This window comes from Fragaria vesca, linkage group LG6 (assembly GCF_000184155.1).
Source record: "Fragaria vesca subsp. vesca linkage group LG6, FraVesHawaii_1.0, whole genome shotgun sequence".
NCBI classification, from domain to species: Eukaryota; Viridiplantae; Streptophyta; class Magnoliopsida; order Rosales; family Rosaceae; genus Fragaria; species Fragaria vesca.
In genome coordinates this window covers 3,859,556-3,883,830 of record NC_020496.1, presented here as the reverse complement: position 1 = coordinate 3,883,830, position 24,275 = coordinate 3,859,556, and the positions used below count along the sequence as shown (strand labels likewise).

The following is a 24,275-nucleotide window of genomic DNA, read 5'->3' as shown; positions in this document are numbered from 1 at the left end:
CCTATAAAGAAGTAAAGCCAGATATTTCTGGAAATAGGAGTCCCCATTGAAGAAAATTTACAATTCTGTCCACTCACCAGGAGATATTTCACAAATTTCACAAAAGTATGAATATAAATCTAAGATTATTTAACAAGTAGTCTAATTAAGTAATTGTTTATCAAAGATACAAATTAGAGCCTAAAATGGTTTCCTGTCCAAACAATTACTTCTTGGAGCAGCTGCTTGATTTAAGTTTATGCTAAGAACTACTTATGTGTTTAGAGAAGCGTAAAGCAATGGAAATGTAGCTATATAGTCGAAAAGATTTAACTCCACTCTTCATCATTGCAGTCTAAAAGAGATTCACTCACAAGACCCAAGGCATATAAAAGAAAGTAAAGGCAGGAAAGTGCATACCGTAGATGGTACTTGGAATGACTGCAACATCTTATGCAATATGCCTCTCAATGAAGAACCCGAACTTTGCTCATTTGATTGAGAAAGTTTTGAGCTCTATTCTCTACACAATATCAGAAAACAATACCACATGAAACAAGGTGCCGATGAATTTACAAATTTTAATTGAAAGATTTTTAACGTCTTGCACTCCTACAATTGATCAAAGGAGTCTTTTTCTTTCATACGTAAAACCTAGTTCACCCCAAACTCAGTTGGATAAAATTTTGAACGTAGCCACAAAACATCACAAGACAATACCACATAAACCGAGAGGTTATATGAGTTCACAAATTGAAAGAATACAAAGGTTTCAACCTCTTCCACTCCTACAACTGATTAATGTACTTTTCATCTTTCATATGTAAATGTGGACTACAACATTGCAGCACATACTTGCGCCAAAAATTTGCATTAGAGATAACTATAGGACATTAAACAAACAATTCAACTTGTCCACAAAGCAATGTAGTAGCAATGTAGTACTGCATATATTTACCAAAAATGTAACACTGCAAGCGGTTGTCCATAGATATTGAATCATTAACAGGCTTTGATTCTGAACCATAGCCTAACAACAAAACTTCGGAATCAGAATTCCCAAGTGAAGAGACATGAACTGCTAACCAATCTTGGTTTACCATCCGTTGTCTAGGGCTTGTTTGGCATACATTCTTGAAACAAACCTGCACTAAATGACTGAACATCTATCACCAGCATTGTCTCAGGCTCTCATTCTCACAATGAAACACAAGACAACAAAACGCCGCAAAAAACTTCACTTCCAACTTCAAAACAATGACACTTTTCTTATAAATGCAAGTTCTACAACCTCTCAAACTGCTCTTGGGAAAATCCTCAAGGATCACTTCCACACAACAAACAACAACAGCATTAGCCATTGTACAAATCGGAAAGCAATGCCTTTCAACCTCTAGCTTGGTGATTCAGGATCAAAGTTTAAATGGTAATTGCATTCTTTGGAATAGAAATCATTCTTCTCAATTAAACTCCTCAACTTCCCATAACTAAAATTCGGGCTATTCGGATCGCTGCTGGGAGACTCAGCCGATGAATCCACAGTTAATGATGGCATGAAACATAAGTAACATCCTGTATTACCTCCACTAGCTCCAAACCTCTTACCTGAAGCAAACGGTGAACAGGAAGGAGCAGCAGCCCTGTGTCTTCTAGGCAATTGCTTCTTGGCTTTTGTGAATGGAGACAGTACAACCTGTTTGGCCTTCCCCAAATTCCTTGTAAACCCAATCCCACTACTCTGCTTCTTTCCATCCTTGGCTTTGCATCTGCATCTCTCATTGACCCCGGCACCATTTTCATCCTCCTCCTCCTCACCATCATCATCCCCACAATCTCTACTACTGCTTGATATCTCTTTATCAAGCACAGACATCAATTTTATGCAGCTATATTTCTACAATTGTTAAACTCAAAAACCCAGAAAGCAGTCAAAGCACCAATAAGAATCATTAAAGTTTCGATTTTGATCACAAATGTTGGACCAGTAAACCAAAAGCAACAAACCCAGAAGAGAGTTGGATTGAATCACAGTTCAACACAATAGGAGCCAATAAAGCAGCAACAGGAATCAATAAAGTTTGGATTTTGATCAGAAATGTTGGACTAGAGAAGAAAAAGAAGGCGACCCAGATAGGAATTAGAGTTGAAGTTAGAGTTTATGTGAATAAATGAGAGATTTACAGACTATTACAGATTGAAGGGAAGCTCGGTTTCTCCGGCGAGGTTGTAGGAGAAAGGAGTGAAAGTGAAACTGTGTTTGTGTTGGGTCAGAAAATTCGACTGGTTCTACAGTTTCGTGGACTGTAGGAACAGAAATTAGGATTTAAAATTAAATCCTTAATTGTCTCTGATTCTATGTGAACACGTAGAGAACTACGTGGTGGATTTGTGATGGCTGAAATTGAAGGTAGCGTCTGGTATTTGTATTAGTTTATAGAGGGCTTTTAATGGCTAAGTGCGTTTCTCAAGTCTTCTAAATGCGATTATCTTGTGTTATTTAGTGAGTAATTTGGCATAATGTTTCTTGACAGTGAAAGGTTAATCATCCTATTCATAGTTTGGCATAATGTTTTTTCTTTGATCTTCGAAGTGGTGAGCACATACCTTTCACAATGATTGATGAATTTAGTAATATACAAGGAAACAGTGTTTTCTAGAGTAAGACTTCAACTTCATGGTTTGAATTGAGGTCATAATTGATTATTAATGTTTTTAGAGGAAATACAATAAAAAGTTTTAAAACAAAATTGCAAACTTGAAACCATTGATGTTTAAAACTTGGTTTATGTTACAAAATGTTTCCATCTATATTATCTAATTTTAGAAATTTTTACATGTGAAATTATCATTTATGAACTTCGACTTATGATTGTCACCATCACTCTTTTTAGATATTTGTGTTTGATGATTAAAGAACCATTTGGTTGCCTCTTGGTAGATGAATCGATTTTTTGGGTATCACTTGCATCTCACTGTAACATTCATACTAAGAAACCTAAAATAAAAAAAAAAAAATAAGAAATTGTGTGCTTTAGCAAGCAGTGCCGGCCTTGAGGCAAGGCGAAGGAGGGGCGTGTCTTGAGCTCTCACTTTAACGTCTAGGGTCTTGACAACCATAGGGGCCGGCTGTTAGCAAGCAGGCATTTAGACAAGTCACAGTACATTTCGATTTAGCAAGAAACTATATTTGGTTTCCTTAAGCTTAAGGTTTAAGACATTTTGCTTATTACAAAGAACGTCTCATAAAATTCTGCTCCCAACAGAATATGCTTCATACTTTTTAAGCAAAAGTTTTCTAAAGAAATCATTCAAGGCAAATTTCAGACACTGTACGTGTGACTGTGAGTTGCATTTGTCCTGTCGAACTCTTCAAAATCATCGACAATGGCCTAGACATCTCGCTCCTTGTAATAACCCAGAACTTTTGTTTTGGCTAACGATCACCCAAGATTTAGCTTGGCATACCATGGCATGGCAGTCATAGGAGAATGAAAACTGCACATCCTAGTAATTAAGTTCAGTTTCTTATTTTTAAAACACAGTAGAAATAACATCAACTTTCCAGGGACAAAGTGGCAAGCATGAAAGTTGTAGTAGCAGACATGTCTTTCCTTGTTCATCAATCATCATCATCTATTGATAAGTGGCTGAAAGAACGAATCAGCAGGATAATATAAACTTCCAACTCCAGAAAAACGGATTTCATGTTGTTTTCCATATATTAGGGGTTTGGTAGGCTTATAACTTCATGATTATCACTTATAAAGGTTATCTAACCAAAACTCAATTATAGTTGAACCAAAATCGCTGTAAAGGAGCAAATGCTGTGGCTTTAGTGTGCCTTTCCAACTAATGCAACCCTTATTGCACCCACTTTACCTCTCTATAAATATGAACGAGTACACGAGCATTGATAATGGTCTAAATCAATTGACATGGCAGCATTTCTAGTTTTCTACCATTGTAGGTGATTGTTAGTTAGTGTTCTTCTAGCTAGCTGATGAGGATGAAGGCATATCGAAAAATGTGGAGGGTGGTGCCTTGCATGAGAAGAAAGTTTCTGAGAACTGATTCCTGGAAAGACATTGAAGAGATACTCAAGAGCAAGCTAGCAACTATCAAGGAAGAGCCAGAGACTTGTGAGGAAAGCCTTACGCCGCCAAGAGTATGGTGCCTGGCGAAAAATGAGAAGAAGATTCGATCAAAGGAGATGATCACAAGGCACTTTCCCATGCCAAATTTCAGCCTCAAAGACTCTTATTTGCTCGCCATGAGTGGCCTTGCATCTAAGAGGTAGTTTAATTGGGTGGAGTCCTCCAATACTGATTTTGTTTTGCTTGTAATAACTGTAAGAGAAATATTGTTGCCTGCGTTCAACTTATACAAGTAACTCTATAAACATTGCCTTGACATGTAATTAGTATCTTAGAATTACTATCTATCTTCACAATTTGTGATGTTGATAAAGTAGTCTGAGATTCACATCCAAAATCAATTGGCAATAAATGGAGTGGCCCAAACCCTTATAAACCACAGACAATATCTCATTTTTCCCGATGTGGGATATATATCTCAACATACTCTTAACTAATGCCTTGACAGTAATTAATCAATTAGAAATAAGTGATTTCTTAATAATCGAATTTGAGCTGAAGGCTAGGCATGTAACAAATAATACTGAAAGTCTGAAGCTGCATGGCAGCTAGGTAATGATATGAGAAAACATGAATACACCAACAAGGCAGCAAGTGGTTATATCAGGCTGTGTTTATAAGATTAATGGATAAACATGGTGAAATGATGACTAAGGTTATAATTTTGAGGCAATTACGTTTTCTTAGTGAACTGTAAATTCTGTAAATTGCAGTATAAAGAATGCCAATAGGAAAAAGTAAGAAAAGCAATTGTATTAACTGAGGAAGCTGATATACAACTGAATCCAGAGGAATGCTATTTGATACAGCTCCTAGCATAGGGAGCCTTTGCTACTGTCTCCCTACATTTAACTGATGAATGAGATAGAACTGGAAGCCCCCATTGAGTACAGAAAACAATATTGGGATAAACTCCATCTATTTTCAGTCTGTTCACTATCTCACTGTAAATCCTTGCAATCCTGCTTGGCCACACTACTGAGAAAACCTTCAAAGTGAACTTCCTAGAGCGTGATAGACGAAAACCCTTTAGCCTTCCATTCATCTTCTTCACCCAAATATGTCTTCCAGACCTGCCATTCTTCTCATTCCTCTTGCGAAGCTTCTCATATTGAAATCTCAAACCTCCCCCATCCAAGTCTTGTAAACCCATCTGACCAAGAAGAGAGAAGAGAAATGGAGAGAGTTGAGATGATAGGATTTTTGTTTTAAGTGTGTGGTATGGATATTTATAGAGGAAGAGTTAGTTGGAATGAATGGAGGTAATGTATCTATCACCCTACATATTCTAGCTCAATATACTCTGTATATCTAGAATCAGAGATAGGTACATTGATACAATTCCTGGTATTTCTACTTTTTAACACATGGCTACCACCACATCCATAACCACCTCAGTGATTGTAAGCTGCTCTGCCTCTCTTAGGTTTTTAAATGCAGAAGAGTGCTTGTCTTATGAAGAAAAGGAATATTAGAGGCATGTGCAAATGATTGATAACCATGTTAGGAGGTAAATCAAAGCCAATCATTTTCTGATGAAAGTAAGGTTTGCAGTTGTGATCTTTAGCTAAAAGCTGGTTTAGCTGTTTGTTTATTAATCTGAGACTAAGTGAGCCATAATCAAGTCAGGGCTATGATCTTCTGGTCTAATTTGTCCCACATTGAAAGAAACAATGGTTGGTATTAGCAATTGTTTAACTTAGGGGTCATTGTGTATTTATGTGCACCTTGTTTTAGTCACACTAGAAATTCTGCAGCAAAACATTGGTTCAGGATTTCTTCATATATATTAGGCAGATCAAATTTCACAATCCACATTGCTTCACATGAATGAAGGAGATTAGCGTAAGAAATAAATTGGATAGTTGTAGATACAAAAAGGAATTTGATCATCACACCCAACACCAAGAAAAGTTTCTGAAATGAATTCCAGTCTTAATTTGCCTTCATTAGATCTAGACTGGGACTGAACTGAGGAATAGTGGTAGTTTGGTATTGGTGAAACAAACATACATAGGTGCCTCATGCCATCTTGATATTTATGAATTCTTATTTAGCTGAGACCTGATTACTTGTTTGTTTATTCATCTAAACCAAGCGAGTCCATAATCAAGTCAAGAACATGATCTGTTAGTCTAAGTTGTCTCACATTGAAGAAAACAATGGTTGGCATTTGCAATTGATAGGGGGCCATTTTGTATTTTTCTGCAACTTGTTTTGGTCTTACCAGAAAACCTGCAGCAATTCACATTGGTTCAGCCCCTTCTTCATATTGGGCAGCTCAAAACTTCCCAGTCCACAAAAGAGGGAAAGATCCTATAAAACAAACTAGGGAGCTGCTAAGTACACTCAAGAATATGATGACCACACCCACCACCTAAAAAAGTTTCAGAATTCAGCTATGCTAAATGATTTCTCACCAAAAAAGAAAGCCTAAAATGATATAAAGAATTTAGATTCCTGAATTCCACAGGGAGACCACAGAGAACATGCCCAACACAAACATATCCACCATTCTCTCTCCATTTTATTCACTCAAAAGACAAATGGGCCTAAGATCTTCAAATGTCTCGGTTTTAGATGATTTTTCACTTTTTTAATGTGAGACTTCAAAAACTCTAATTTAAGCTACACTTTCCAACATCGCTAAATACACTCGAGAATTTGATCACCACACCAACAACCAAAAAAGTTTCTGAATTCATTAGTTGTAGATTGGGAACTGAACTGAGGAACATTGCTAGTGGTGAAGCTAGCAAGTATATAGACTTTGTCTCAAGCTCAAACCTCATGTGTTCATACCTTTCTAATACTTGTGAATTCAACTTGATCTTAACTTTCTAGGGTAAGAATGAACATGCAGACTCCTAGTTAGATCTACTCTTGCTTAGCAAGTACAGAATGTTACCGTTAGCATGCACACAGTTCTTTAATCTGGTTGACTTTGCAGGCTAACCAATAATATATATGTATGCACAGCTAAGTCGATCAATCTGATCTTATGGAACCAAATATCTTGATCGGAAAACACATGCCAGAAACTCAGAAAGAGATCATCTTTTTTCTTGCGTAGCTCTTAGACAATCTCATACGTAACCAAATGAACTATTATAAAACTCCAAGCAGCTAAGCACTGCTGGGCTCTGTAGAACCATACATCCTTTTCTTGCGCCAAGTTATTAAGTAAAAATGTCACAACTAGCATAGTCATCTTCATGAGTTGTGCTAAACAACAAACTCTCTCATTCTTTCTAATTTGTATTTTATTTCCAGAAAGGAGTTATATCCCATACGAGTTTTTAGCACAAAGAACAGATTATGGGATCTGTCTATGTCAGCTTATGAAATCAAAGCCGACCAAAGAAAGAAAAGAAATCTTCTGCAATTTGAGATGCTCCACTCTCCCAGCCACTCCATAAAGATGAACAAAGATGCCCACTTTTGATGAAGCTCTTTTATTCCACCACATCTGTCATGTTACTGCAGAATGTAGCTCAATATTGAATAATCGGCCGACCTGGTTTTATATTTATCAATCAATTCTACCTATATCCGACGTTGGATGTTTAATGAAAAGTCTGCCATAAGGGCCATGCCTTATTGTTCATATTTATATCAATGGCAGAGCTTGCTCTACCATGCCGCCTTGTAGGACCATTACAATGTTTATAACATAAGTTTCTAATAAAGATTGAATCTTTAATAACATAATGGATAAAAACAAGGTTTAATGTAAGTCTCATTTGATTCGCGGATTAGAGGTGTTCAAAAATGGTAAACGGATATCTTTTTTAGTGTTCGTCAAGCTTGATTTCTAAAGGAAAATGGAAATGGAAGAAGTGTGGTTCACTTTTTCGTTCACGGACAATGGCTGATCCATTAAGATCAGAGAAATCTAGTAGGGAATGTTCCATGTTTAAATGAAAAATGCAGAGCCTGTGAAGACAAAGCTTGGATGGTTGAGAATGGCACTCCTGCTGAGTCGATCACTAAGAAAAAGGGATTAAAGTGACAAAGTGCAACACCCAAAACTAAGAAAAAAATGGCCAAAAGAGTTTTTGGGTATGTGACTCAACTGTATCCACAGTCCAAGCGCATGCAATGTGTGAAAGTCACAGTTGCCCAATAAAGACTTTTCTGCTCTCTCATCTTCCACTCTTCTTCTTTTCTTTGCTCCTTTACCTTTCATTCAAAGAATCAATTCAGAAATGCTTGACCTTTTTGGGTTTCCAAATTCCACCCTCCCTCCCTTGAGAGTTCAAACCTTGAACATGTTTTGCACAGATTTCATTCCTTCCCATTTGGCTCGTTGCAATGGACACCAGCTAAAACAACTATTTCAGGTACCAAACTGGACCTCAAACATAGTGTGTAACCCAGAAAACATGGTCTGGCTCCATTCCATTTTCTCTTTGAAACTCTCAATTTCATAGATATATACACTTATACTATTTTGGGATTCTCACATCGAAAATAACATGTACAAGTTTCTAATAATATATATATCACCCCAAATCAGTGAATCACCATCATGTATATTAATAATCAACTCATGGATATAACAACAAATTTCGTGGAAAGAAAAAAAAAACTAACAAATTAAGCAAGTAGTTAACATGGAGTTGTGTTCTACCAGAAGCAATAGGAGTTATCGCATTTCTTGTTATGGCGGTAGTAATTCAAGAGCCGGCATAGTCTTCTTCGCCGGAAAGAGAATCCATACCGGAGTCTAAAGCACACAGATTTCCTAAGCTTCTTAGCATTACGCAGCCTCAAGCATATGACCTTCTTCACTTTAACCAAAGACCCTTTGATCTTCTCTGCCAGACTCTTCTTCCTGCAGAACTGGTAGCTTCTAAGAAAAAGCTGCCTCTTCTCCATCTTCTCCATCATCACGTAGTTATAACAGCTCTGAGTATTGCTCTGATGATCCATTAAGTACCCACCAAAGCCAAAGCTACTAGTACTACTTGTTGAGGTGGTTCTGCTGAGAGTAGGGTTCGGATGGGGATCCCACAGACCGGCCATGAAGTGCTACAAACCTGAAGAAACAGAGAGCGAGACAGAGAGGGTGTGTAGGTTTTGGCTCAAGGGTTGTGTTTGATATGAGATTTGGAGGACGAAGAAGAAAGAAGAGGAAATATTATAAAGGGTTTGGGATTTGTATAAGTTCTAAGAACAAGTGCTGGTTAAGTCATTGAGTGTTTGCTTTACATGGCAAGCGAGCAAAGCGCCGCCACAGGAGCCAAGACAGACTAGCTTCTTAGCTTAGCTTATTGCTATGGGGAACCTTTTCTTCTCTGGCTTTTCTATTAGGATGATGTTATATATAATAGAGCTGCTTTAACACGTGGTTTGATGGACGGTCACGTGACGCTGGTGCTTCATTTTCATCTTTTCAACTTCTAGACTTCATCTAAGGTCTTTGATGTACTTTGGACAGTGCCATGGCAATTGAGGAGTTTAGTCTTTGGTGATGCCATCAAACTCAACTTTCTAGCTAATTGTGGATTTCCTACATCCGTGCAGTATCATCATTGGTTGTTAAATCTTCTTATGTTCGAGTTAGCTAATTGCAAATTTACTACAGTTTTTCTGACAAAGAGTGCGGAACTTGAGCTGTAAAGTTCATAAATATTAAGCGATAAAAAGTTCATAAACATTGAGCGTCAAACGACATAATATTTCTATGTAAGACTACCCGATCTGGTATCTCATATGCCAGATCAATGTTATATGATAATCTAGGGTGCCATTGATCCACATTAGCACCTAATGTTGGATCTCACCCCTCTTCACAACTCTTAGTGGTGTGATTCTACAGTAGGTTCATTTCATAGCTTGACTAGAGTCCCTAACTAAACTATCTTCCACATTCAACAATGGTTACCACAGCTCTAGAGGCCAAGAAGTCAAGAACATTACCCCTATAGCCCGCTAAAACTGAATTTCATAGATAAAACTCATGATAAAACAAATCAATCATCTATGAGATTCTTAATAGATATTTACGAGCTTGATTTAAAACCGATTATAAAACTAGCGTTGAGTTGTTTGGAGAAGCAGCAAGAGCAATAATACAGATAAGCCAGGGCTACGAGGGGACTTGCGTAAGATGAGAAATATTGGCTAACAATCTAAAAGGTCAAATACCAAACACAGGTTCAATAGATGAGTATTAAGCAGATAGTCTTAACCAACCCGTACATAATGCAAGTTTCACCATCAGTACATGTATCATGTATCTCATACAGTCGTCGTGTAAATCACAACACCTAAATCCTCTCACTCTCAAGGTTCAAAGCAGACGCACCAAGAGTCATACGACGACGATACTTGACATTCAAGATAATACAAAGATAAAATTCTTCTCCAACTCATCAAACCGTGTAACCAAAATTCTAAACCATTGCAGCCAACTTGAAAAGTAAGAGTCATGAGACTCCTCTACAACCCAGAAGCATTTCACTTTCATTGGAAGGGAAAGACACTAATAGTCCTGGAGTTGTTATCAGAAATTAAGTAGTATCAGCCTGCATCGTCATCTTGTTATCTAATAATATATATCAGTATCAATTATCAAAGTCTCATCAACTGATCCATCATTTCAATAACAAAGGAAAATCAAATGTACACGCTTCAGAGACCCTGCACAGCAATATGGATATTGTTTGCCCAAATCATTCATGACATAGAGTTGCTTCCAAGGAATGAGAAGAGATGGATTGTGCAATACAAACTCTTATTCCTTAATGACATAAACGGGGGAATCAGATCATTTAACAGGCAAACATTATGGAAATATAGAGCACAACATCCTTGATTTGCACTGGTACAAATAGAATGGATGCATATATGACAATATGTGACTGGCAAAAGATGTGTTGGAGAGTAGGAGAAAAACACTGCACCCTTCCTATGCTTCTTGTGTGAAGTTCCATTGCTTGACAAAAAGAAGTAGATTACAAACAGGAACAAATCGCGACTAAAAAAATACTTCAGTACCAAGTTGATGAAATCCAATGGGCACTCTTCAATGTCAAAAAAGAAATAGTATCAATTTCATGTTTCCTATTGTGATCTAACACGTATGACAATTAGAATTCCATATCTACAATGCACACTGAACTAACAGGCCATTAAAACAGCTTTCAGCGGGAAGCCTAATATTTGTGACTACAGTGCACGAAGTGATTTAACCGAAGAATTTAATTGAAGAGAGGGTACCGACACCAGCATCACCAAATGATTAAGCACATGAGGCTTTCCCAAAGGCCCCGAAAACCGTTAACACTTCTTTCCTAGGGAGAACTTCAAACCTGTCTAACACAGTGTTCTAGTCACCTAGTGCCTTCATTTGCTGGAAGAACCTTTGTGGGATAACTGGACAAGTCCAAGTCGATAAGTGACATGTCATATGGCACTGACGAGGAATTTGAGGTATCAAGGAGCAGGGAAGAGTTCATTGCATCTGAGTTTGGAGGTGGCACAGGCACAGGCATCCGGCCAGAATCATTGGGAGTGCTTGTACTAGAAGATGAGAGACTGGAAAGCTGTATCTCATCTAGCTTGTTGCCAAAGATGTTCTTGTTCCTTCTGACAGCATCCATCTCTGGACCAGTCGGTACAAATGTGCGTGATCGATACTTTCTCTTTCCCTCGTCACCCTCAGAAGAGTTGTAGAGTACATAATCATGGTAAGTCGGGGCAAACTGCAGAGAGTTAAAATATACTGAACATCAAGAAGGTTGAGAAAGACAACCATCTATGATAATAAAAACAATTTGAGAGACTCACCTGGTGGACAGTATCATGGTAAAAATCATTTAATTTTACAGCATGAGCAAGGCTTCCCGTGAGATCTCCAGAGGCACCAATATTAGCACCAGCATACTCCTTGTAAGGAAATGCATATAGATGACCCACAGCAGCAAGTAGCATCTCCACACATATTATGAAATTTTGAAATTGAGCAGCATCTTCTGCATTCTTTATTAATCCAGTCTTCGCAGCAAGGAAAACCAACACACCCTAAAAGGCAGACAAAAAGAATCAGAAACATATGGAGTCAATTTGCAAGTAGCCAACTGTTAATATGGAGGGAATATGATGGTTCATTTTAATAAGGTTTGGCATTAATAACAGATAAAATGCATAGCGACTCGAGCAAAAATACACTAGACTATCTAAACAAAAATATACCTAAATAAAATGCATAGCGACTCAAGCAAGCCTCTGCAAGTATTCGATTCTGTAATCCTTGCAACTGCAGAATATATAGTATACACTAGACTATCCTACCCGCCTATTAGCTATTCCATAGTAAAGTCAACAGACTTCAAAGTTTCAAGCAGCATCCAGTGAATAGAAAGAAGATTGAAAGAAAAATTGATAACAAAGCCAAGGCAGTCGTCTATATCCAAACTGCTTCTCGACTTTCTTCATGCATAATCATGATCTACAATCATGTGCAGCTAAGAGAACATATTGAACAATAAGTAACTAACGACATTCAATTTTCAAAGTAAAAAGAAGAAAGGTTACCTGCCAATAAGTAAGAAAAACGACAGACTTGATTATGATGAACTTTGGAACAGGATTGAAAGGCTGAAGCAGATCTCTACAAGCCACATAGAACAATGCCAATGCGTAAAGAGCCATCGAGTATGAGACTGTATAGATAATAGTGAGATACAGGTATGACTGGTTTGGACTGAAATTTCCATCTGCATATTTCCCTTTTGCGTAAAGTATCAGAGTAACAGCAGCTAATGCAGGTTTCAGAAATACAAACTGCAAACAACCTTGCTTGCACCTACGTATAAAACGCCTGCATTCATAGTTTGATATATATGAGTTCATCGAACATACAAAATCCTATGATTCTATGACATATGTTAGTTGGGAAAGACATCAAACCCCCATTATTGCCAGAGACAAGTGCAGGGACTCAGCCAACTATATAGAGAGGCCTGATTTCATGCAAGCAAGTTGTAAATTGTAAGATGGGTTAATTACACCAATGATCTTAAGCTTTGGGTTGTACTGTGTCTTTTGGACCCACAATTCATAAGTTGCATATGGCCCTGAATTTTGAATGTAACATGTAGTAAGGTCAAATCCCAATGTTCGTTGTTCAATTTGCAAAGGGGCATTTGGGTTGATTTTGGTCACTTCAGGCATAATCACACTCCTCTTGCCCAATTCTTCTCTTTCTTCCTCTCCCCTTGTCTCTCCTCCTCCCCTGGTAGACGGCTGCCATGGCATCCATGCAGCACACCTGGAGATGAGGCCAGGGCCGGGTCAATCTGATTGGACAGCAAGATGGCCCATTCTGAGCATGGTAGGTGTAATCGGTTATGAATCAAAGCATCTTTAATTGTTGACATTGCCAATTTCATGGATACTTGATCTTTTCATGTCCCTACATCAAGTTCCACGAATGAAGCAGCTTATTCTTCTACATAGTAACTGCTTCAGGCTACCGTGGCACATCTTGGGGAGAGAGAGATAGACCAGCAGGAGAAACAAAGTATGCAGAGGAATTAGCAGTAGTTCTGTCTTAACTAAACAGTAAACCCATCTTCGGGTCAACCAAGCAACTTTTTGCATCTAAGATGAGACCAAATGAGACATGGCCTATAGCTCAGGCCATTGGTGTGGTTAACGTTAACATTTGTAAGAATGCATCTAACAACTTAGATACCAAGAACTACTAAATTCAAAGTTAGTACTTGAGAATTTGAACTAGGGAAAGATAAATCCTGAAAAGAACAAAAAAAAAAATCAAGCATAGGTTGTGAACTCACCCGTCCAGGGGTATGGGAGGGAAGCAGCACGTCATCAGAGCCCAAGAAGGCTTTATAACCCTACCAGTTAAACTTATTACGACAGATCCTGGACCACCAACCCATGCTAAACACAGCGACAGAAAATTGTAAATGACCCAAGCTTCATAGCTGAAACAAGAAAAATATAATAATAACATGAGAACAAACGATCAGATATTATAGATTGTGAAAACCCAGCAAGAAATAAACAGACACTAATACTTTTACCACCATTGGCAAATCAACAATTGATTTCAGACCATTTAATTTGACAAGATACTGTTTTTCATAAAGAAGCTTTATTCAGAATCAACCCAATGAATATAAATTAGTGCAATAAAATGAAAGTACTTAGCACCAGAACTACTGTGATTGTTGCTGCATGAATTTTGGTCAATTCGACACAAAGCTGTGCAGTCCAATGGCAGAAGTATTGGAACTAGCACTAAACAAAAAAAAACTTACAAGTATCCAAAAGTTACTTCTGATATGCATTCTTGGTAGAAAACAACACCTAACATTCTAATCATCGTATTTTAAAGCTGATGGATAATATGAGATCTGAAAGTAACAAACTGCGACTCTAATATTTTCTAGAGACAATCTCAACCTATGGAATCACACTGATAATTAATATCCATCCACAAATATTTTACATGTGCAGGTAAAGCTGAGACCAAAATTTAGTGACCGTTTCCTACTTCTCTCATGAACAAAATATTAACAACATGCTGTAAATTATTCACATAAATGAAAAAGAAAATACTTACACTTCCCTGATGGAACTAAAGTAGATGGAGCCCGCAGGTATAACGAGGGATAAGAAAGACATTAATGCGTATACCTGTCAAGGAAACAAAGGTCACACTGGTTACTCAGGTCAAATTCAAACGATACTAGAGTTATGAAAGAGTGACATCTAAAAGATCTTAAGCCCAAAGCAGAAAGAAATAAGTTGATGTGAAACTGAAAGGTGAACAAGGGCCATAGAAATTAGAATGAACAGAAGCAAATCAGATACTTGACACTTGACAAAACGCTAACGAATGCATATCCCCTTATCATGTGTATTATCATCATCATCATCATCGTACATTTATGCTGAAGATTCTCTTTAAGAACTCATTCCTAACAATTTCTAGATGACAGGTACAAGATAACAATGCAAGGGGAAAAAACAGCAACAGATAAATAATGAAACTACTATGCAAATCTAGTTGCACATCAATATGATACCAAATTACCAATCATACATATCATAGAACTTCAGAGCAAGCTTATCGGATCCGAACACTCACCGGGACCATAAAAATGATGCGAACAATGTATCTCTGATAAGTCGGTTCGGTGTAGTTCATGAGATGCCTGTAGATATGCAAAACCGCCAAAGCAATAGCTCCAACAGTGCAGATAAAGGCAACAATGCTCAGGTAGATTGGGACCGATTCCGCCATTCTCAATATTCTAAAACCCAAAACAAGCTCTATTCAACATCATCAACAATAAAAATCATAAAATTTTTAGAATAAGAGTGTTATGTAATGAAGGAAAACCTGATCGGAATCAGCAGCGGCGATTATTCTCTGTAGGCTTCAGCTAATCGCTCTATTTGGAATTACAGAAATTCCATGAAAGCGAGTGAGGGGAAAAGTCGCAGTATGACAATTCGTAAACCCTAAGAGTAAAATTGAGAACGAAGAACAGTAAAAAAAAAAAATGTCAATTTCAATTGGCCAGAAAACAAAGGTTTTGAAGGAAAGCGAAGACTGAGACTTTACCTTTGAAATTCTAGAAGAATCGAGGAAGCCAAATCGAAGACTGATCTGCCCGCGAGATGTGAAACCGTCGGGACCGATAAGGTGAGAGAAGGATGAAGAAGAAGAAAGAAACACAGGGAAATGCTTCACTGGCTTGGGGAAGCCAATAATGGCGGCTAGCTCGCACAGTCGCGCTGGATACAACTAATTAAGAAAAACGGCCTCAATTTTCAGTGTTTAGAATCCTAAATTTTATCCTGGAGAGATGATATAATGGGGGAGAGAGTGAATTCGGAGTTGGTTGGAAAAAGCCTATTGCTTCGTATTTACCCCAATTTACAACGTTCAAGGTTCGGTCGGTTAGTTATTATTTAATCCTCGTAATTTAAGTTGGATCTCGCCTATTCTAAAAGCTTCTATTTTCCATATAATTCTTTAAAAACAATATTAAAAAAATGCTCAAGTGTAAACTTAATCGCCCAGTACTATTTGGTTTATTAACAAATAAACAGATTTTAGGTGACACATATTGATGTTGCTGTCCTTGATGAGATATAGTTTTATTTTTTCTATGTAAACTGTATTACCTTTATTCTTTTAAAACAGAGTCGCATTATCTTCATATATACAAGGTTCATATGTGGTGGACCTCAAATTACATATGCTTTTAATGTGTGTAACTATGAACCGTATACACGCACGCTATAATCTATGCGTGACTAGAATAAATAACGACAGTAATCAACTTGTAAACTTCTAAGATACCGCAGTGTTTACATAACCGATTTAGTTGCGGGTCAGATAACCGACGTCAACAAGACCAATAACACGTCACAAGTATTTCAGTTGTAAACGGCACATGCGACAGTCACAAAACTAGCGACGGAACAGCTACATATATCTTGACTCGTTTGTCAAATGAACATTTAATTTAGAAAAATGTACACCATTTTTAAAACTAAATCATCAACCAATCCAATTGCCGAATTCGGGATCTTTGATTCATTTGTAGCACAAATCATAATCCTGAACTGATGTTTGCAGTTTGATGTCAAATGAGTAAATGAAAAAGAAAAGGAAAAATACAGAACCCGACCCGATGAGGCGGGTAATCAGGTCAAACCGGGAAGACCCGCGAAGGGAAATATCCGATATATTCAGAGAGCAAAATATAACCGAGGTGGAAGTTTGGGAGGCCATACATTCCTGCTCTGGCCTTATCTTCCCTCTCACTCTCACACTCCCTCACCCTCTTCTTCTCTATAAAACCTAAACCCTTCACCGCTCTCTCTATCATTTCAAACCTAGAAATATCCTCAAGCCGCTTCTCTATCCCCCCTTTCTTCTTCTCTCTAGCAGCCTGCACCAATTTGCAGGGAAGAAGAAGAAGAAGAAGAAGAAGTAGGACTGTAAGAAGCGAATTGAGTAAACCCCTACCCAAGCCATCTCATGACTTCTATCATTGGAGTTTCGTCTATATATTACCAGACTCCATGTGAGCTGTACAAAAGAGCTGCCGCTCCTCTAGCAGCCGCCACAACGGCGACGACGACGGCGACGAGCAGTAGGAGCGGCGGAGTTTCGTTGGCGTTTCCGGAGAGGCAGAGGGGGCACTTCAACACGGTGTTGAGAGCGAGGAGTGTTTTCGCGACTCAGGCGATTGCGACGCCCAACTCTGTGCTCAGTGAGGAGGCCTTCAAGGGGCTTGGTGGGTTTTCAAAGGAGGAGCTAGACTCGGAGTCGGAGTATGAGTCGGAGAGTGAAGTGGCGGAGCCGGCGGTGGGGAGTAAAGACGAGCTGGCTCTTTCGAAATTGGGCTTGCCTCAGCGGCTTGTGGATAGCCTTGAGAGACGTGGCATTTCTTCGCTTTTTCCCATTCAGGTATCTTATCCATCTAAAGCTTTGTAATTCAGTCCGAGTCGGAATACTTTATAGCATTATCCTTCAGATTATGTGTTGTTTGTATGTGGTGTGGCTCTGACTATAGTTTGAAGTTGTTGAGTTTTGAATAGTTTGTTGAATTGTGATTAGACTGATATAGGTATGTAATGCTGTGTCTTTCATGGTTAATACTCACTTAATTTCGGTTAAAATGTTTAGAGAGCTGTGCTAGTGCCTGCACTGGAAGGTAGAGACATTATAGCTCGTGCAAAGACCGGGACTGGGAAGACATTGGCCTTCGGGATTCCCATACTTAAACGCCTAACAGAAGATGATGAACAGAGAGGTTCAAGGTACTAGTTTTGTTTCTCAGATATTTGTAATTTTGAGCTTTGGAGTGTTTGAATGTGAAGATTTTGATGAGTGTCTTTTTGTAGGCGGTCTGGTTATCTTCCTCGAGTTCTGGTCCTTGCACCTACTCGGGAGTTGGCAAAGCAAGTGGAGAAGGAGATTAAAGAGTCTGCACCTTATCTGAACACTGTTTGTGTCTATGGAGGAGTCTCCTACGTAACACAACAGAGTGCTCTTTCGCGAGGGGTTGATGTAGTGGTTGGAACTCCTGGTCGGCTTATTGACCTGATAAACGGTGGCAGCCTCAAGTTGAGTGAAGTTCAGTATTTGGTACTTGATGAAGCTGATCAGATGCTTGCTGTTGGATTTGAGGATGATGTGGAAACAATTTTACAAAGACTTCCAGCTCAGAGGCAGAGCATGCTTTTTTCTGCAACTATGCCAACTTGGGTGAAAAAGCTAGCACGGAAATATTTAGACAATCCATTGACGATTGATTTGGTAATTTGTTATTCTGTCTTCTTGCTGTGCTTTGTCAAGTTTGAAACTTTTCATTATTTGCATGATACATGCTTCTAAAATATGGCAGGGGTTTTGCATGAACATCTGTGTGTTATATAGCTATCCATTTAGAATTTTTAGTTTGTTGGAGTTGTATGTGTTGAGTGTGTATGACCTAAGTCTGCATAATAGATAATACTAATTAATAAGTATTGTGTTTTTTATGTTCTTACAAATCTGAAATAATTGTAGAGTGGTTCTTAAAGTTCTGACATTTCTGTTTCTCATTTCTAAAAGGTTGGTGATCAAGACGAGAAACTTGCAGAAGGGATCAAACTCTACGCTCTATCAACCACTAACTCTTCAAAGCGGACTATTCTTAGTGATCTTATAACAGTAAGAGTTGGAAATCATTATCTTAGTCTTGTTGTGGTTCATTTTGAGGAACTTCTGATGTGTATTAATCTCTGCCAGTCAAGTCCATTACTTCCTTCTATGTGAAGTAGGAAATAGTGGACTTGGCTCTTGATTATATCTTTTTGAAAAATAAAAAAGATAAGATAATGTTTCCAGGGTTATAACATTACCTCTTATAATATGATTCTTTATAGCTGTTGTAAATTATTTGAAGGACCGTTTTCTGCAGAACTAAATATTGTCATATCTTCAGGTTTATGCCAAGGGTGGGAAGACCATTGTTTTTACCCAAACCAAACGTGATGCTGATGAAGTGTCAATGTCATTAACGACTAGCATAGCTTCTGAGGCATTGCATGGAGATATATCACAACATCAAAGGGAGAGAACCCTAAATGGTTTTCGGCAAGGAAAATTCACAGTGCTCGTTGCCACTGATGTTGCATCCCGTGGACTTGATATTCCCAACGTTGACTTGGTAAGCTATATTGATTCCTAAAATTTATATATCCTGATTCTGTATGCCACCATGAAAAGTTTGCCAATTCTAGAGCCCAGGTTGAAACACATTGGTGATCTGAATAATCTTTCCTTTACAGATTATCCACTATGAACTTCCCAATGATTCAGAGACATTTGTACATCGCTCTGGTCGTACTGGACGTGCAGGGAAACTCGGAAATGCCGTTCTGATGTTTACTAATAACCAGAGGAGAACAGTCAAAACTCTTGAGCGTGATGTGGGGTGCAGGTTTGAGTTTGTTACTCCGCCAACAGTTGAAGAGGTTTTGGAGTCATCTGCTTCACATGTGGTTGCTACTCTCAATGGGGTTCATCCTGAGTCTATTAAGTTCTTCACACCAACAGCACAGAAACTGATTGAAGAACAGGGAACAACTGCTCTTGCTGCTGCACTGGCACAGCTAAGTGGATTTTCCCGACCTCCGTCATCCCGGTCTCTAATCAGTCACGAGCCGGTATTAATTGTACCCAAAAAATACTTAATTTTCTGTAACAGCAGTTTATTTTCAAACACACACACATGCGCACACTCCGACTCACACACACACATATGTATAATTGAAGCCAGATATAATCTGTAGCCTCCCTCTGATGTCTTGTACTATTTGAACAACATTGCAGGGGTGGACAACATTGCAAATAATTCGGGATCCAGAGTTTGCCAGAGGTTACCTGTCTGCTAGATCTGTCACTGGGTTTCTTTCAGATGTTTATTCTGCAGCTGCTGATGAAGTTGGAAAAATATATTTAATTGCAGATGAAAGGGTTTGTTTCTACTATATCTTATATTTCATTTGAGTGCCATACTTCATTTATATAAATGAATATTAATGGTAATAATTTCAGGTTCAAGGAGCAGTTTTTGATCTTCCAGAGGAGATTGCAAAAGAGTTGTTGAAGAGGCAAATGCCTCCTGGAAACAGTATTTCCAAGATAAGCAAGGTGAATTTTGCATTTGGTTTCTTTCTCATACGTGCAGCTTTTTTCCTGTACTTTAAAAAAAATATCAGCTATTGAATGAGAATGTGATTTATTACTCTTGCAGTTTCATATTTATGTTGCCCAAATCTCTATCCATGCCGCAAGAGTGACTAACTGAGCTCTTATGTGCTTGTTTATTTTGTATTTCTAGTTGCCTCCACTGCAAGATGACGGTCCAGTGAGTGACAACTATGGCAGGTTTTCAGCTAGGGACAGGAGTAGTCGACGGGGAGGTTTTAGTGGTGGACGGGGAGGTGGTGGTGGAAGGGGAGGTTTTAGAAGCAGCTCTAGGGGTGGATGGGGAGGTGGCCGAGATTTTAGTGATGGTGATGATGATTTTAGGAGTAGCCGAGGAAGTTTTAATAGAAGTAGCAGCAGCAGCAGCCGACCACGGATGACAAGAAGTATGGATGATGATTGGCTTATAGGAGGTACACGAACAGGCAGAATACCATCCCGAGACAGGTATGTCATTTGCAAGTCAAATCATTCTCTTGCAATATAAGGTGCTTTCAGAATTTCAAACTCATCATTCAATTTACATTGAAAGAATAGAAACCCAATAGACTAACAAATCAAACATTGATTTGGTACACTCACATTTAGTCTAGTAGAAGAATGTGATATCACTTTGACAGTATTCAATTGGGATATACAAGTGCATAATAATCTGGAGTGATGAACTTATGAGCCAGCAATACCAATTTTTATAGTAGATTGTTCTTGGGAAGTTCGGGACTTGTTTCTACATGTGTTTCATGTCTAATGGGTAATCGTCTTTCTAAATTTTGGCTTGCAACTTTAGTTCACTTTCAAAAAATTTCCAGAGTTATGAACTTGTGAGCCAGCACTAGTAGTTTCTAGTGTACATTGTTGTAGGCAATTCCGGGACTTTTTTTGTTTCTCTGTATGTTCTGTCAGAAGGGCCATTCCCCTTCCTTAATTTTATTTCCTGATTTTAATTCATTTTTGCTAAAAATCAGAATTATGTGTTGGCCACCAACTCATTTGTGAACAAATTAAGTGCATTGGCTAATATCATTGATTGAAAGACCTTATTGTTTGATATTCAAACCATTAGGGTAGTAGATCCTCCATGATTGATTTTCAAATCTACAGAAAGCTGAAATTATGTCTGTACTTGCATTGCAGAAGCTTTGGAGGTTCCTGTTTCAACTGTGGGCAGTCTGGGCACAGAGCATCAGAGTGCCCTTCTAAGAAACAAGGATATTAGATGAGCATCCTTAAACACCAGTTTTCCAGCACCATTGGTCGGTTAAAGGTGGCTGCTACTGCTGCTCTGTGCATTGCTTTGTACTATTATGTGTTTTGTGGACTGTTGAAGATCAGTGAGATTGGGAGATGTTCGTTCCTCCAGGGAGTCACAAAAATCAGATTTAACCATACTTCATAGGAATTAGTTTTGAACTGCGCTCTTCACTGGTCTCCCACATATGTATTTGTTTGACAATATAGTTTTACTTTTACCTATGCATAAAAAGTAGGTGTGAATTTTAAATTTAAGTAGGAGCATTTGATGTTTTTGAAAGTCTGGAATTGTTGTTATGGGTAAATCATTCTTTTGACAGTTTGAAGTACACAATTCAAACAATGTACTCCATTCGATCTTTAGTTTCTGTTGTTTCAGAAAACAGATCAACTTTTTAATTTTGAGGGAAAATAGATGTATTCTTGACAGTACAATGTTAGGATAGGGATGCGAAGATCACCCATTTCTACTTGGCTGCTCAATATTAGTTGCTTCATGAATGTTTTTAGTAAAGAATTCAAAAGCAAACAGATTTCTATGGATCAAAGATTTTTTGAGAATTCTATGGATCAAAGATTAATGCCATTTGCAACAGAAAATCATCACTGCCATTAGCTTATTCAAAAGGTGCAGAATTATCCTTTAGAAAAAAGGTAAGGAATTCTTAATAAATTGACAGAAAATATGGAAAAACCAAGAAAAATAACCAGCAAAATCATACTATCTGGTAGTGATCTACTTGATTTCTTCCATCCGAGTAATTATTATGTGGCCAAGAACCACAAAACATGGATTCTACGATTCCTACCGAATATAAACAACTACAAATCCTAGAACATACTAACCTAGACCGGTAGACCCTATTTAAACTTCACTATTGTTTCGTGCTCTATTGCCTTCTCAGTTTTAAAACCCTAGCGGCTTCAAACTCTAGGGCTAGGAAACCTTCTGCACTCTTCTTCCACCAATAAACAATGGATCCATTATTGAAAATCCACCTCTGGTGTGCCAAGGATAAGCACAACATTCCAAACCCTGGCAAAAAGCCTTTCTACGGTAGAAGTATCTATGCTGCTTTCTTTGGTGAGACAGCCACGGAGATTCTTCGAGGACACAAATGCTGCTCCAAGGTAAACATATGCGAGATTGTATGTATGGCTTTCTTGTTTTTGTTACTACATCAGCTTACAAATTGATACTACTGCTTTGCACAGGAGGGTATATTACCAAACATGGAGGCAACCGAACATAGATGCTAACATTGGCTGGTTGGCAACCCGAAAGTGATGCTTCAAGGGCATCATATGTGATTGGGGTGTCCGGTGTCCCTGGCTTGAGCAAAGCTAATGGTGTTTTCATATCAGAAATCAGAGATACTTAGGTTATCTCTCATGGTATGAAGGAGCTCTCCTCGGAGTTGGAGGATACAATTCCGTGAATGAGACGCAAGGCGTAGAGGTATAGAAACAATTGGTAGATCAGGGTGAGGGAATTGTTAATCCAGCCGAGGACCATCTGATCCTGTGAGATCCACAGCTCATAACCAGGGTTGATGTCGTTGGTGAGTTGACCAGCTTCATCAGTCTTGAAGCAGGAAGGACATAGAAGTAACCAGAGAGAAAAGGGTTGGTCCGGTGCCATCAACAAAACCCATGAGGTTTCTGCTTTTGAGCAGATATAGAAGTAATGTGGGCTAGCCAGAGAGAGTAATTGGTCCGGTCAAGGTTTTTTGTGTGTGTGTGTGTGTGTTTTTGTGTGTGGAAGATTTGGTTCGGTCAAGTTTAATGGTGAGGAAGTTGGAGGTGGCGACCATGGTGTTGGGGACTTGGGGTATATGACATAAAGATGGCACTCAGTTTTGAATGTAGAGATGTAGAGGGTTTTCTATAAATTACAATTTTTTGGAGGGAGATGTTTTGGTCTTCTAAAAAGTAACGTGCAAGAATTTAAGGTAAATATATGATTTATCCTCCGTAAAATTGCTTTAAGGTAAATGTATGATTTATCCTCGTTAAAATTGCTTGTTTGGATCTATCGTTGTCTATTGGTTGATACTAGAATTATACCCGCGCCTCGGCGCGGAGTATACATTTACGGTATGTTTGGATGTAGGTGAATTCCTGAGAATTTAATCAAACATAAGGAATTCCTAATTTTTTAGAACGGTTTCCCTCGTTTGGATACTTATCCCGTGGAATTAGTAATTTTCACGGGAAAATAATCGTGCAATTTAGGAGCTTAAATTCCCGACTTGAATTCCTCACAAAATAAGGTCATTTGTCAATTCCCTTAACTAAGGTTAGTCTGAATACAAATTCTTGTCATTTAAAAACTCTACATCATGAAATCTAAACAATGGAATTCTTAATTAATAGGATTTAAATTCATGGAATTGTAATTCTTATGATTTTGAAATTTCTATGGACACATCATGAAATTTAAACAATGAAATTCTCAATTAATAGGATTTAAATTCATGGAATTGTAATTCCCATGACTTTAAAATTTCTATGGACATTAAAATTACTTTATCCAAAAATAACGTTATGAAGCTGGTCAATGGGTTAATTGATTGATAGAAATGTTTATGATATGTACTTCATAGAATGTTATACATGCAAATTATACCCAG

The 24,275-nt window shown here is 38.2% G+C and overlaps 3 protein-coding genes across 3 annotated transcripts; 1 reads left to right on the top strand and 2 right to left on the bottom strand.

Moving 5' to 3' along the window:
• Window positions 1–786: 786 nt before the first annotated feature.
• On the bottom strand, window positions 787–2,277 carry LOC101310527. Its single transcript, XM_004302263.1, has 2 exons — window positions 1,585–2,277; window positions 787–1,124 (listed from the first exon to the last, which is right to left on the bottom strand). The coding sequence occupies exons 1-2, from the start codon at window positions 1,801–1,803 to the stop codon at window positions 873–875; spliced, it is 471 nt and encodes a 156-aa protein (XP_004302311.1). The 5' UTR covers window positions 1,804–2,277; the 3' UTR covers window positions 787–872.
• Window positions 2,278–11,067: 8,790 nt separating this feature from the next.
• On the bottom strand, window positions 11,068–15,945 carry LOC101310234 (transmembrane protein 184A-like). Its single transcript, XM_004302262.1, has 8 exons — window positions 15,742–15,945; window positions 15,517–15,638; window positions 15,262–15,427; window positions 14,734–14,807; window positions 13,943–14,092; window positions 12,678–12,963; window positions 11,931–12,164; window positions 11,068–11,845 (listed from the first exon to the last, which is right to left on the bottom strand). Exons 3-8 carry the CDS (start codon window positions 15,415–15,417, stop codon window positions 11,474–11,476), a joined length of 1,272 nt encoding a protein of 423 aa, XP_004302310.1. The 5' UTR covers window positions 15,418–15,427; window positions 15,517–15,638; window positions 15,742–15,945; the 3' UTR covers window positions 11,068–11,473.
• Window positions 15,946–17,019: 1,074 nt separating this feature from the next.
• On the top strand, window positions 17,020–22,150 carry LOC101309944 (DEAD-box ATP-dependent RNA helicase 3, chloroplastic-like). The gene is made up of 10 exons (XM_004302261.1): window positions 17,020–17,601; window positions 17,821–17,954; window positions 18,039–18,453; window positions 18,751–18,849; window positions 19,124–19,348; window positions 19,470–19,847; window positions 20,014–20,157; window positions 20,239–20,334; window positions 20,525–20,838; window positions 21,526–22,150. Exons 1-10 carry the CDS (start codon window positions 17,170–17,172, stop codon window positions 21,605–21,607), a joined length of 2,319 nt encoding a protein of 772 aa, XP_004302309.1. The 5' UTR covers window positions 17,020–17,169; the 3' UTR covers window positions 21,608–22,150.
• The last annotated feature ends 2,125 nt before the right edge of the window (window positions 22,151–24,275 follow it).